General features: G+C 37.1%; 1 protein-coding gene across 2 annotated transcripts in view; it reads right to left on the bottom strand.

Moving 5' to 3' along the window:
* The window catches only part of LOC117296030 (protein FAM219A-like), a 53,691-nt gene that overhangs the window by 23,054 nt on the left and 14,557 nt on the right, over nt 1–16,080 (bottom strand). For both annotated transcript variants that reach the window (XM_033778879.1, XM_033778878.1), the window contains exon 3: nt 14,268–14,484. In XM_033778879.1, the coding sequence (XP_033634770.1) occupies nt 14,268–14,484 (217 nt within the window). The remainder of the gene's footprint in view (nt 1–14,267; nt 14,485–16,080) is intronic.

Raw genomic sequence — 16,080 nt, 5'->3', positions numbered from 1 at the left:
CTGTAAAAATTTGAGCTCAATGGGTTGTCGAAGTTGCGAGATAATAATGAAAGAAAACACACCCTTGTCACACGAAGTTGTGTGCGTTTAGATGGTTGATTTCGAGACCTCAAGTTCTAAACTTGAGGTCTCGAAATCAAATTCGTGGAAAATTACTTCTTTCTCCAAAACTATGGCACTTCAGAGGGAGCTGTTTCTCACAATGTTTTATACCACCAACCTCTCCCCATTACTTGTCACCAAGAAAGGTTTTATGCTCATAATTACTTTGAGTAATTACCAATAGTGTCCACTGCCTTTAAGAGCCAACACTCACACAAAAAGATTTACACATGGTTGTACCCGCAAGTTTACTATTTATTTATAGTTTCTTCTTATTTATCGACACCATGCAAAGCTTCAAACAATACTTGGTTTAAGATTAATTCTGCTTAACATCTTTATACAATTTGACCCCGTTAACACCTGCTTAACAGCTTTATAAAATTGAGCCCTGTTAACACGCAGTTGAGACCGATACGGTTCTCACAAAACCCACACTGAATACTTCACACTCAGCAATAGTGAAAACCGAAACCCTATATCGATCCTACGCCGTGCAAAGCCTCAACTACTGAATTGATTCACACTGTTCAGAACATCATAAACCCGTTGTGACAATTTGTCAGGAGAGGCAGTTTATGGCAGTACAGCAATACTCCATAAAAATCACATGAGGTTTCACATGAGATTTCACATGAGGTTTCACATGAGGTTTCACATGAGGTTTCACATGAGGCTTCACATGAGGTTTCACATGAGGCTTCACATGAGGTTTCACGTACAGAGTAACTTTTGAGTCGACGTGACATACACATCATATCAGGCACATACTTCTTAAAAGAACATTACCTGTCAATAAAACACCTGCAGAAAGTGCCAAGGCCCCTGCCCGTAAATGATGCCACTTTTTCTATTGATTTATCAACAAACGAAATTGCAAAAACCATTCAGTCTTTAAAACCCGAGAAAAAAACTAAACATGTGAATATTTTTAAGTCAAGCAAAAGATATTGTCGAAACAGTGAGATTACACCAGTTGTTTTCAGAGCCAACACGCCTTCCAAAAGAGATTTACACAACCACAGCATCAGTGTATAATGGTTAGCATTTTTGTACCTGACAAAATGTTTCACATCCCTTTTTTTTCAAAGGATGACAGTATTTGGGACATTTCCGGCCAATTTGTTTTAATAGCATTTACCGTTTTTTTCTTCTTCTTCTACCTTGAAGGAGGAATATAAATTAAAGTCCAAACCGTGGACCTTGTGCAAGCCAATACGCTCGTCCTGCCCCGGGGCACCCAAACACACTTCTACTGTCAGTGATATCTTTATCACTTCATAGATTCATTTAGACATGATCCTGTATGGATTCTAAGGTCTTAGTGAAGCTAATAAGCTCTTGGTCAGTTCCGGTTTGAAGCTCGATTGGGGAAGGGGTCAGGTTCTGGAAGAGAGTTGTCACTGCAAGGTTTTTTAATCAAGGCACTGTAGTGTAAGGTTACTCATAAAGACACCACAGATATGATTTTCTGACAGATTTTTCTGTGACGTGTTTGTTTGTCTGTATATTTTGTGATTATTAGGCCTAGTTGTTCTTAATTAGGATTCTAGTGCAGCTGCATCAACCTGCCATGGTACCATTGGTACATGTATGAGCCATTGAGATCATGTTATTAGCCATGGTGATAGCTGTGTAAGCCATGGTGTTAGCCATGGTGATAGCTGTGTAAGCCATGGTGTTAGTCATGGTGATAGCTGTAGGCGATGTACAAGCCATTGTGATAGCTGTCTTAGACATAGTGTTAGCCATGCTGACAGCCATATAAGCCATTGTAATAGCTGCTAGCTTTGGTGATACCCTTGGTGTTACATTTAGCTGTGTTAGCCATGGTGTTATCCATGGTGACAGCCATGGTGACAGCCATGTTAGCCATTGTAATAGCTTCTAGCTTTGGTGTTACCCTTGGTGTTACATTTAGCTATGTTAGCCATGGTGTTAGCCATGTTGACAGCCATGTTAGCCATTGTAATAGCTGCTAGCTTTGGTGTTACCCTTGGTGTTACATTTAGCTATGTTAGCCATGGTGTTAGCCATGGTGACAGCCATGTTAGCCAATGTAATAGCTGCTAGCTTTGGTGTTACCCTTGGTGTTACATTTAGCTATGTTAGCCATGGTGTTAGCCATGGTGACAGCCATGTTAGCCATTGTAATAGCTGCTAGCTTTGGTGTTACCCTTGGTGTTACATTTAGCTATGTTAGCCATGGTGTTAGCCATGGTGACAGCCATGTTCCATGTTAGCTATTGTAATAGCTGCTAGCTTTGGTGTTACCCTTGGTGTTACATTTAGCTATGTTAGCCATGGTGTTAGCCATGGTGACAGCCATGTTAGCCATTGTAATAGCTTCTAGCTGTGGTGTTACCCTTGGTGTTACATGAAGCTGTGTTGGCTATGGTGTAAGCCATAGTGATAGCCATGTTAGCTATGGTGTTAGCCATTGTGATAGCTGTGTTAGCCATGGTGTTAGCCATGCTGACAGCAGTGATTATAATTGTGTTAGCCACAATGTTTTAGCTGTGATGACACATAAATGTAGTCTTAGAAGTTTCTCTTAATTTAGACAACTTGTTTTATTCATCTTATGTATTGGAAATGAATGATTTTGTAATCCTGTTTTTAAATTTCCAAAGTGTAAATCCGGGTTTACACCATGTCCTGTACTCTGTCACCATGCACCAAGTTTAAAATATTTTTAATTTTTTTATATATAATGACAAAATCTATTGAACACAGAAAGCATCAAGCATGATCCAAAATTAATTACTTTGATCCAAGTGGAGTTGACGATAATTAGTAAGGCGGATGTAACTGCCGAAACATCAATATCAAAAAGCACAAACTAATTGAGAACATATTCAGAATTTATGGGTTAACTCTTGAAAAACAAACATGTGAAGTATTTGAGAATTTAGCAGTTACCAGTAGCTGAAGTAAGTAACAGTCATGTAATTTCAAAGGATTGGACTATGGGTAAGGGCGGCATGGTTTAGCAAAAGGCTTGCTGTGATCAGACTGTTTCATTTATCTAACTCTTCATCCAATTTGCAATTAAATTCTCAACACAAAGATCTCCCTGCATCAACACTAAACATACGGTTCTTATTGAACTGGTTGAGGGAAAGGAAATAAACTAATCCATTTAAATATCGGAACAGTACCGACGCTATACCACTCGAATAATGTAAGCATGTATAGAGAGTCACAAGAGAGGAAAAGTCTACTTGAATATTCATGAATCAGATCACTTCTAACAAAGGAAACTGGGGACAACAGGCATGGATATAAAAAGGTTGTTTAAAGCCATTGGACCCTTTCGGTTCAGAAAAAAAAATAAAAGTTCACAGATTTACAAATAACTTACAGGGTTTACAGAAGGCAATGGTGAAAGACTTCTCTTGAAATATTATTCCATGAAATGCTTTACTTTTTGAGAAAACAGCAACGTTAACGAGAATTACGGATTTATTTAAACACATGTCATGACACGGCGAAACGCGCGGAAACAAGGGTGGGTTTTTCCGTTGCTTTCTCCCGACTCCGATGACCGATTGAGCCTAAATTTCCACAGGTTTGTTATTTGATATAGAAGTTGTGGTACACAAAGTGTGGGCCTTGGACAACACTGTTTACCGAAAGGGTCCAATGGCTTTAAACTTGAAAGAGGAAAATGACATTTGTAAAATCCAATATTAAAAAATTAAGGAAATACTGGTCTTATGAAACTCCATAGCATTGCTGAATGGTCTCAGATTATTTCCGCACAACACAATCGAGCCAACGCTTACTCAAATGTCACCTCCGCAAGCCAAAGAAGATGGCAAAATTAATTCCCAGCGCTGCTTTTCTCTGTTTGCTGATAATTCCCCGCCATAATGTGTGTGACAATAAGACCTGGGGATTTGGGTCATTCATAAACATACTTATCTAGGGGAAACTAAAGTAATTTGATACCTGGCGTGTGCTTGTGCATTTCTGTACAACCTGGATGAATCAGTGGTTAAAGAAGTAAAGAGAATGCATTGGACACCGATTTCTTGTCTATTCTGTTAAGATTTTTGCATCAATAGTCAATAAAAGCTTTTGATGATAGATGTTTTATTGATATTTTAAATTGAAAATGTTCCATTGAAGAGAAGGTGTTTGTACTTTGCTTTCACCAGTGATGAACAAACAGAGTCTTAGAGCTCCACTCAAAAAAAAAAAGGGGGAAAAAGAGAAAAAATTGAAAGTGTGTCTAAGATTTTAAAATCCTCTTAGTTATTTGTGAATCATGCACCGCATTAAATATTCTAAAAGGTCAGTTTTCAATAATAGAATATTTTACAATAACGAGAATGCGGACTGAAATCCAATAAGAGAGCAACAAAAGAACGACCAAAAATAACTCATATTATTGTACCAAATAGCACAGCACTTAATTAATAAACTAGAAGCAGTACAAAACACTCTTCTAAATTGACGTTTATAATTTCCAACAATAATAACGTTCCCGGTGGTCAATGTCTATGCCTCACCACAACAACCCTAAGATTGAAATGTCGACTATGAGGCCCTAATTTTTCCTTTCTTCCCCATGCCGCCAGAAGATGATTTTGTAATTTTTATGGAGTCATGCATCCGAAGAGCAGTTGAAGGCAGAGGAAAATCTCTGTGAGGATTGAATCACAGCTTTGCTATTCAGTAGCCTTTGGGAAAAACAGAAAAAATATCTCGTCACAGGAAACTAAATTAAAAAGTAGACATTCTTTTCATCAGCGGTTACTTCTGAAGAGGCATTTTCCGGTAACTAAAGTTCTTGTACTACAAATGTTTTTCATTCAGGTTGATAAATTAGAATTGTATGATTTACCAGGCAGACCTTTACGATACATTTTTCTTATATTATGACTTTTGTGGTGTTTTACAGCACTCCGCAACTGCTTCAACTTCAGACGAGAGACATGCTCAGATTTATGGGGGACGTACAATTTTGCAAATTGGAAAGCGATCCATTTTCTAAATTGCTCTTGTTCGGCAGCCTCTGCCTATCTGACTAAAAATAGAACATCTCCATCTCGTAGGAATGTGCATGCACGCACTGGCATTATTCTTCTCGCATTCTCTCTGGATATTAAGGGCAACTCATTCAGATGGTTTAGTTCCAGATAAAAACTTTGTACTGCATTACTTTCAGAGATTTCGCTCTTTGAGTTCTTCATTTTGGGAAGTGCATAATGTGGGATAAAATAGTTCAAATTCAAAAGTTTAGAATCTTTTTTTAATCTCTTTCATATACTTTGGGAAACAAAGTTTTTGAAAAACTGTCAATGATAAGAGGTGGCTAATTAAAAACTAGAAAATTAATCACTTGTCAATCCCAATTAAAAGTAAGGCCACATATTGCTTTCTATTCTACAGGCCAACAGCTGGGTGGAGCGGGAGCATAAATCTTGGGAAAAAATTACGCAAAGTTAATTTGTATGTCACCTAATACGTTGTTACGTCTGAGCTGAATCAACAATTAACGTTAATAACAACATCAGTGAGCAGGACTCTAATTAGTTTGAGCTACTCAAGACATTTTGAGGAAGTAACTCAAACACTTCAAAAAGCACAAGAAATGCGTGTTTAGACGTTCTTTATCTTTGTCAGGTGACCAGTTCAGAGAATATCTACTGCAAGTTGATCAAGAGATAAAAGAAAACAAATTTGAGCCCTCATTTAAAAAAAAAAGGGGGGGGGGAAAAACACCACTATTATAGGCAAATCGGGAACATGTGCATGCAACCATTACATCTTTATAACCTGTTCAGTAAATAAAACTGGGTCCAATTTCCTTATTTTTATCTGAGAAACTTTAATTGAATCATGTAACCAAATCACTACAGATGTCCATGAAAAATCCTTTTAAGGTATTCTTCAAATTCACTTAACTCACAAAAAATTGATGGCCAAGAGTAACTCTGACACAAATCGAATGACCAATAATTCTTAACTCTAGGACAAAAGCATTTGGTGTGAAAACTTGCTTCGCCACATAATTGCTTCCGATCACCCCCTCTAATTTTTTACACTCAGAGGTTTAAAATGAAATCTTATTGTCAAGAAATGTCCCTCAGCTTTCTACAGAAAAAAACCCATCAGCATGCGAGTCAACTTTTTCTGTGTCAGTGCAGGTTTTACGGTAAAAACAAACCCTCTAAATAAACCCTTCAAATCAGGAAATAAATAACAAACTTCAAAGAAGACTCTGTCCATAAATGCAAGGTGATGTGTAGTCTAACAACAAGCCAGCTGTTGGCTACATGTCTCAAAATGTGTTTGTATAACATCGGCACAACGTCGACTTAACACTCATCAATCCGCAAAACCAAACTCCTACCTCAGATCGGAAAAAAAAAGTTTGGGAAAAAAAAACACTTCTTAGCTATAAACCAAACCACTGCGAAATGCTGTGTTTACTCTCCAAACTGAAATCAATTTGGGTTTGACGCAGAGCTGCGGTGAAATGTTATATTAATTTATGGGTTCGGTGTCACAAGCGATATTCTGGTCACATATACAACTAAACAGTCTGAGTTCAAAATGTGGTTCACTACTCTCTGCACTGACAGCTACATGTAACTTTAAGAATCTTCTCAAGACAGTTCTCTAAGAACAAACTCTACCTGACAAGTAGATACACACATGGTGTTACCGCAAACCAAATAATACATTGATACCTCACCATGCAATGCCTCAAATCCTATTTAAGAATCTTGCAAAGTATTCATCATAATAATAATAATAAATGGCTTTTATATAGCGCCCTTAACCCCAAAGGGTCCTGAGGCGATTCACAGAGGTTAACAATATTAAGCAGATACAGACCAATTTAAGGAAAAACAAATTAAAGAAGAAAAAAAAACAGATTGAAAATGCTTAAGAAAATTACAAACGACCAATTATCATTGATAATGGAAGTAAAGGTTGAATGAAGCAAATAGTGTAACCAGCTCGGAGAGAATAATGCAGGACTGGAATTTCATCTTTGAGAGGGCACGGCCATTTTCATTTTACAAAAGGTACTTCCATTGACAAATCTTGAAGTCAATGGATACTTTGATAAGAGGCACCAAGGCCAAGACCAGGGGCTCATTGGCCTGCCTGTTATTCCATGCCTGTAATGATTGGATCTTAAAAATTAAAAATGTTTAAAAATAACAAAGTGAAACTGTGAAATTCTCATCACGTCACAAGTTGGATTGTATATATTTTGATAACTACTGGTTCAAAATGGATTCAATATTCCCTAATGATGTCAACACATTCAGACGTACATTACTCTGCACATATTCCTGCTGTCTGGCATCATCCTCAGACTCTTCATAGTTGGTGTATCTCAACATATGCATAAAATAACAAACCTGTGAAAATTTGAGCTCAATCGGTCATCAAACTTGCGAGATATAATGAAAGAAGAAAAAAACACTTGTCACACAAAGTTGTGTGCGTTTAAGATGGCTGATTTCGAGACCTCAAGTTCTAAACCTGAGGTCTCAAAATCAAATTCGTGGAAAATTACTTCTTTTCTCGAAAACTATGGCACTTCAGAGGGAGCCGTTTCTCACAATGTTTTATACCATCAACCTCTCCCCATTGCTTGTCCCCAAGAAAGGTTTTATGCTAATAAATATTTTGAGTAATTACCAGTAGTGTCCACTGCCTTTAAAGATCAAACATGTACATTACTTCGTTTTGGAGGTGACTAGAATTACAATAACATATTTACTTTCAGTATACATCAAGACACATTTGCAAGCTGATAAATTTGATATTATTGACTTCCACCTCAAACTTTCAAATTTTTAACTACTGCCATATTCATAAGCTATGATCATTCTCTCATTGATCAAATTATCATACAGTTAAAAATATTCATACATGCAAATTTCAACTTAGCATAATGCTCTTATTGGTCAATTCATCCTAAAAGTTAAAAACATTCAACTCAATGCCTTTTTTTTTTTTAAGTTCGAAATATTTTCTCAATTGAAACTATCCTAACATTGAAATATACCCATCTTATCCCTATTCATAAGCTATCGTCATTCTCTCATTGGTCAAACCATGAAGAACCTTTCTATTGGTCAAATGATCAACAAATCAAACTCCTCCAATGCACAAGTGCATCCCACTCATTCCCAGCCACACACTGCACAACCAAGGACTATATTTGTGTGCATCACAGGGCACTCAGTCCATTCAACAGCGAGATGAATTGGTTGTTGTGAAAACTGACAAAACAGCTAAGCAAACAGTTGAATATCAAAGTCCTGAATTATTACCTTATTGATTAGCACAAAATTCAAAACCACTTCTACTCACACCAATCAATGTCTGTCGTAAGTTTTCAAAGGGATTTGCGAGTTTCATGCATGACCATGGATTTCCCTTCGGACACTGTAAGTTTACAAACTCTGCTTTGCCATGGAGAATACCACGTCAACCCGCAATACCTCTGGGAAATAACGTGGCATATCCAGCCTCAATCCATCCTGTATTTGAACAATACTTTCTATGAACGGTTCTATTTCTATACTTTTACCGCCGGTCAGGAGTGAAAATCCGAAATCAGCCAAAGATTGAGCGAAACACATCCCTATCCTAATGCCTCGTTTACACAACCGGAATGACCAAACAGACAAAGTTTGCAATTACCTACTTATTTAGGACAAGTCATGCGTGACTTAGGCTGTATTCCCACACGGCTGACGTGACAATGTACACGCTTTCTGGCACTAGGCGTCCATTAAATGACTCCTGCAGCACGCAAACAGCAACACGTCTGTAGGATTGCGAGCTTCAAATGCATAATCAGTGCCATGATTCAGGAATGTTTTTATTCTTTTATTTGTCATCATATGCAAACTGTGTCCAGACAAATGCAAACAAGAACTACGGTTCTAATTAAAAAACACAGTTCATAATTTATAATCAACAATATTGAGTTTGCCAAACTTTTATATCTTCTGGATTATATACAAAGTTTTTATTTGGTTATATCATGGAGGTCTATTTCTACCTCCATGGTTATATGCAAAAACAATTTTCTAAGAGTTCAGATCCTACGAGCTTCCAGGGGCCTCAATAGCCTGGATTCAATTTCTACGACTTTTCACTCCAATCATGAGATGAACGCTTATGGCTTTAACTTGAGTTCAAACAAATGACAACACCCCCTCCCCCCCCCCCCCCATTATGACTGCATGTATGAAGACCCAGTGCTGAATGGGGTACACAATAGGTCAATATTATCATAAACTACAAACAAAGCCGCTTTAATTTATTCCAAATTAACTAACTTCATGACAACGAAAACCGAAAAACGGTCTTACGAAAGACTTTAAAATAAAATGAAAGGATTAAGACACTCCCATGCAGCATTAGAAGTCTGTAGCATTGACTTACACAGCAAGATTACCACAAGCATTCTAAATCTATTATGCACCGCGCTTGATGGGTTCGGTTAACATAGATGCGTTTCACACACTCGCATCATTGAAACCTGCGCTCCCTGAGCAGAACACCTACTTGTAATTTTGTATCACTTTCATCGCTACATCAAGTGGCTTTAATCCACACTGCCGGGGTACTTAGAGATGCCAATAAGGAGTATCTTGGAAACTACTGAACATGGATTTATGGAGGTGAAAAACCGCTCAAGTGTTCAGGAAGAAATAAAGGATCTCATTACACAACCCATGCTTTCGTAACTACTCTAGCGAGCTAAGAATCTTTTGAATTGGGTACGATGACCATCGACTTATAGGGGTGGTTTGAGAGATCGAAAACATCAAATGCATACTTTCTCTTGGAATTTATGAAATAGTCTATTTCTAATAATTCCCCAGGAACTTTTGGAGTCTTCATTGTTATTCAAGCATTTGTTATTTAAAAGTATCCTATCTTTTGTAAAGGGTTGTTTTTATGCTGCATCCCCCATGCCGTCGTCTCAGACGTTTGTTGATCATGAAAAATATGCACATTATACAAATATTTGATGATAATATGGTCCCGACTCCCAGGAGATTTCGCCCATCTTATCCATAAAATATTTATCCCAAAATTACTTTAAAACTCACAATTGCTTACAAATACTCAGTGTGAAAATGGTTGCTGGGCAAAAAGTAGTTTAAAATATCACATGTATAACTTAATTTAACAGTGTAACCAACTAAGAAAACAAATCTGCAAGTATTTGTTTTTTATGAGTTACTTATTATATTGTCTGACTATAGGCAATAATTAGTTATTATTTCGAACTGTCTAGACAATATCACAGATTATATTGACTGCAGAGGCAATGTAAGTTAATAATTTCCGGCTAGTCAATATAACTTATTATCACTGTTATTGACTGGATAGGCAGTAGCACTTATTATATTGACTGGCAAGGCAAAACCATTGTTTGTATTGACCGACTAGGCAATTTTAATAAGAGCAGAATAAGAAGAAAGTTTTCTTTGAAAATTGTCTTCTTCTTAAAACTACTCAAGAAAGCTTCCTAATAATTAAGAGACCATGCGTCTTACAAATCTCCATCACTACTTGTTAAGAAGAAACATGGCAGCTTTTTCACACTGCACCATATACTTAACCAAGGAAGGAATACTGTTCTGAAACAGAAGGTCCACTTTTATTTTAAGATTTTATCCCAGAAGATTCCTTAACACCAGTTCAGTCCCTTGCTATGATAATGTCGTCTTATAGCCTGCACGACCCCCCTAAGGGTGTGATTTGCCTCCCCCCCCCCCCCAACCGGTGAATATCATGAATTAAGCATTATCTCATAAAATTTAATAAAATATTCAATTGCTGCTGGGGGACTGAAACAGAAAACACTTACTGCTTATTGGAGTGTAACGTTATTGACTCTTTGACCCACATATAAATGTATTTTGTGTTCAATTATGCACATGATGCATGAAGAATTCGACCCATAATGGGGCACCAATAAGGAATTATGGATTTCTTAATAACTTTTCAGATTTCCAGTCTTCAGGAGAATTTGTCTACATATCTTCTTTCCTTTATCATTTCCTAGTCTTTCTGAATGGTTGATATCCTACAAAACAAATCCACACTACAGTAAGATTGTTCAAAACTGGCCAGACGGTGTTAGGCTCGAACAGTGTTTTAACTCTATCAATTTCAGATAAAAACCAAGAGATGACGACCAATGGAGTACCAAAGATTTGAAATGTTTTAAAAGGGTGAGAATTAGAGATGGAAACAAGTCATGCAATAAATACAATTAAGTAATTCCATACATTGCATCTTGAATTTTTGAAGACAGAAGTACAGTCTTAAAGGCAAGATAAAACTAGGCAGTCTTTTAATCTGTACATCCCATGAACTCTGCATTTACGTTTGTTCAAGAGTTATGACTTTTCAAATATTTAAGTTTGATTTAATGTCAAAAGACACCTTATGATGTCACCATGACGTCAATAAATTTGTGTTGTCTCTGTAGAGTCTTGGAAAAATCCTGAAATGAAATTGTCTGGTGAGCGCCATCTCACGTGGTCTCTGCTGACGTCATAATGGTGAGGTAAAACAAAACATAAACAAAAACTCTAACTTCGTCATGAATTCTATCCCCCTACTTAAAATCCTAATGGCATCAGGGTTGCTCAACTTAACTCCAATGAAGCATTCTAATTATCGGATATAACCTCCCCGTTTCTCTTTGATGCCAGTAATAAGCAATCCACTGTAACTCATTATCACAGAGTTCAGAATTATCAATAAAGGGAAAGGGACACCTGCAAGACAACAACTCATGCAAATTAATGGTTTGCTTTGATGCAAGCGTTATTTGTGAATTTGCTACTATTTTGCAGATGAAGACATATCATGCATAATAATGCGGATTTCATTATAGCACTGAATTACAAAACATGTTCAGAATGATATACTGTATCCTTAAAAAATGCACACTGAGCCTGGTTATTGCAATATTCTGATTAATAAAACAAAAATAATATAAAAAAAATCTTCCTGAGGGAAACTGATGGAGTAAACTAACTTTAAAATAATTTTGGGTTGAACAAACAAAAATTGACTTGAGGGAGACTCCTTAAGGTGATCCCTCTGCTGCCACTTCCTGGGTTGTACCGTAAATTTTGGTGCGATGGCTTCTGACTTTCACCCCTGAACAAAGATATTGACAAAATAGTGAGACTGCCAACATGACAGAGCTCAGTAGGATTTGAACCTTTGCATGGTGGAAACACGATATAGAAAGGTTTGCGGTAACACCATGTAATGATGATCTCTAATGAGTTGTGGTGGTTCTGAAAAGAACTGTTGGGTTCAACTCGACGTTTCGATCAGTATGCTCTGATCGTCTTCTGGAGAAAGCTTGACTCTGATGCTGCATGCTGCTTAAGTACTGTGGAGGCGGATTAGCTTGGTGATGCACGAAATAAAGCGGGAAATGGAGCTCGGTGATTACAGAGCTAGGACACAGTAAGAGTGCCTAACGTTAATCCGGATGTCGCAGGTTCGTCCCCTTAAAAATTCTCTAAAAATTTTTTGTCTGTTGAGCAGGGGGACATATCACTATTAGACAAATTTGGGATACCATACTCTGAAAGAGTCTGATGGAAGCAAGAGGGGTTTAATAAATAGCCAAAAATAATGCCATGGGGGTTTAGGGTTAAACTCCAGCATCCATCCCCTCCACAAATGATGTTTTAACAAAAAAAAAATATTATCCCAGAGTCTCTGAAAACACAATATTCCGGAATGTAAACTTTACATGAGAACTACATATTTAGCTATCCTGCCTGACCCTCACAGTAACAAGCTATAGGAGGAAGTAGTTAAATTCGCCCGTAACAAAATCCGCTTTTCCATTGACAGTGTAAACTGTAGACATCTCAGGTTGCCTAGCCGTTGACTGTCTTCAAGAAGGGTGAGGACGGAAGGGATACAGAGCAAGCGATGATGAGAGAAGATGTTATGATACTGTGACATCAGTAACGTGCTACCAATTTCATGAAATAGGTGGGCGATAAGGCGAGAATAAACTAGAGTGGCTACTGTACGATCGCTATCTCGGCAAGTCGTCCCTTATATCTGTCTTTGCCGCTGCAGTATCAGTGTTAATTGAGGAGTTTGTCTTGATTTTGAGATAAAATATTCAACCCAGGCAGAGCTGTAGTTTTTTATTAGGGCATGGAGGTAGAATTATTATTTTATAATTATTATTATATTATTTGCCATAACAGTACAAAACAAAATACATTGACAATAATACCCCGAGATGGGCAAGGGACAACAAAAGCAAATACATACTATGATCCATAGATCTGTTGCCCCACATCTGGGGTACACAATAAACATAATATTTATTTTACAAATATAGTACACAAAGCAATAATAAAAGCAGATAATTATACAACCGATAGGTGTCATTCCTAACAAGAAAGTCTGAAACTAAAAACTAAATTTTAGGAGGTATATTGACATTTTGGCATTTCCACCTTTTGATAAACCCCTGGAGTTCTAGATTCCAAGGAGCTTTTAAGAACAGTATCCTCAGTGCTAGAGAGGTAGATCAAAGAGCAGGATTTATTTATATCAGATTATAATGAGAGTCATTCTCGTCACCGATCGGACAAAAGCCTGAATTCGGATAAACGTCTGAAATTTCCCAAGCATGGTTTGTTCAATAGGAAAGTATAAAGAGATACAGAATTAGGTTGGGGTTGAGGGTGATTATGGGGTTTGGAATGAATTTGAAGACCTAGACAAAACCTACGTATACCATAACAGGGACTTCCAGCTTTTAAAAAAAACTTTAAAAAAACAACAAACATTCCCTTAACATTTCAAATGACACACAACAAAGCCTATAATGAAAGATGCAAAAAATAAATTATGAAACACATTTAAAGAAAGTGGACACTATTGGTAATTTTCAAAGACCAGTCTTTTCACTTGGTGTATCTCAACATACATAAAATAACAAACCTGTGAAAATTTGAGCCAATATTTGAGTAATTACCAATAGTGTCCACTACAATTAACGTGGAATTGTACTTGAAAGGTTACAAATATTAAGACACTGATTCAAGTCCAAGTCATCAAAATTTTCCAAGGTTTTTTGAAAGTTTCTTAAGACATTCTCTTACCTTTCACTGTCTATAGAGACCAGAGGTTGTTCACTAGGTTGTCTATCTAATGCTGTAGTTTTCCATGGTACGGCTAGTCTATCTATTGAGATCAAAGCTGAACGCTTTGGTTGCTGGTCAATCAATGCGGACGAGTTGTTACTCTGTTGTCGTGGTTTCTTTGGACTTTCTCTTTGTCTGCCCGCCTCCCGCTTTCTTGATACCTCTCTTTGTTTTTCTAAAAAATCAAAATGAAAATAAGAAAAACAGTTTGAGGTCCTTGTTTTTTTTAAAAGGTTCTGGTTTGTTTATCAGCATTTCTCATGTCTGGCCTGCAAATTCCCTTTGAGTAGACAAGGCGATTTTCTTTTTTTTTTCACTGGAAAATCTTCAAGTCTATGGGAATGTTTTTGAAGACCTTTATGTCTTAAAACTTGAGTCCTTCTTAAGAATTAGAAATGATCTAAATTGTCTTATTGGATGCAGTTACTTCAACACACTCACAAAATTTACAATGGCACAGAAATAAGGTATATCAAATCATATGTTTCAGATTAACTCGTCATAACTTTAAATAAATGTAATATAATGAATGTCTGCTTTAACATCACAGTAGCCTCTTGCACATAATTTTGATTTTTGCAATTTTAACTGAACCAAAGCTCCCTCAAGGCACACGACGAAGCATACTAACTCATGCATGAAACTTATTCCGTTAATAACCCCAACAAAAGATGAATAACACCTCAGATTTTTAAAATGAAACTATGGCACCAGATTGAAACAGCGTTTCATTGACAATTTTGTTCTTCTTCGGTAGTCTGTTTCCTGTGTTTCTAAGTATCAGGTGCTTGTTAATATCACGTTACGGAGTCCCTTTCACTCTCACTTGGGGAGTCAAATTTCAATAAAGAGAAGCCAACTCAATAAACGATTGCATCGGGGACGAGGCATGGCCCATGGCTACCCATAATGCCTTTGTGACGGAGAGAGCAATGCCGACAGGGAAGACATAGCAATTAAAAAAAAATCCCAACGTCAGTGAAGTGGTTTAACAATGAAGTAAGAAAATCAAAAAAGGAAAGAAAGGCAGGTTGGATTGAGTCGCGACACGAACCATGACTTAAATGTCAATTGGACTTTTTTTGACGAGCACCACGTTAATAATCTAAAACTATTTGAGGTCTACTCCTGGACATTTACTGTAAATGGTTGTTGGGTCCCAATTATTTACGCCTACTGCTGATACTTTTTATGATCTCTGTCATGAGGCAGAAGCATTGATCAAATTGGATGACCTATTAAACTAACCTGGGAACGAGTTATAACTGTTCATTTTTGTTAAATTTTCTTTTATGCAAGTCACCCAAAACAAGGCTAAAAGCCACTCTAGGTTAAGGGCTACAAGGAAGAAAACATAGACATGCAGAAACTCAGTGGAGCTGAAGGTAGGAATTGACATTCCTCTTGAAAGATGGAAGATTATAGGATGAAGGGAAACATGCACCAGGCAAGGAGTTCCAAAGAGATGCAGTACGAGGGAAAAAGCTACTGGAGTAGCTCTTTGTTCTACATCACGGCACAGCCACAGTATAAGGATGAGAACAAGCAGAAAGCCTGGTCTCACGCTTAAACACCATGACAGGAGGAACATTTTGGGTTTTGAATGTATACAGTCTATTTCATGAAGCTACAGTGGTTGTGAAGCTTTTACTGACCAGTGTCCTCTGTACTTTCTTAAATATTATTAGTTTGAGATTCAGTTCAAATTCTTCAAGAAAGTATACCACCTCTACTTTTTTATTATTATTATTTTTTTTCTTCAAAAAGAGAA

Source organism: Asterias rubens, chromosome 10, assembly GCF_902459465.1.
Source record: "Asterias rubens chromosome 10, eAstRub1.3, whole genome shotgun sequence".
Lineage (NCBI taxonomy): Eukaryota > Metazoa > Echinodermata > Asteroidea > Forcipulatida > Asteriidae > Asterias > Asterias rubens.
Note: the sequence above shows the minus strand (reverse complement) of the source record. Positions and strands in the feature narration are given on the sequence as shown.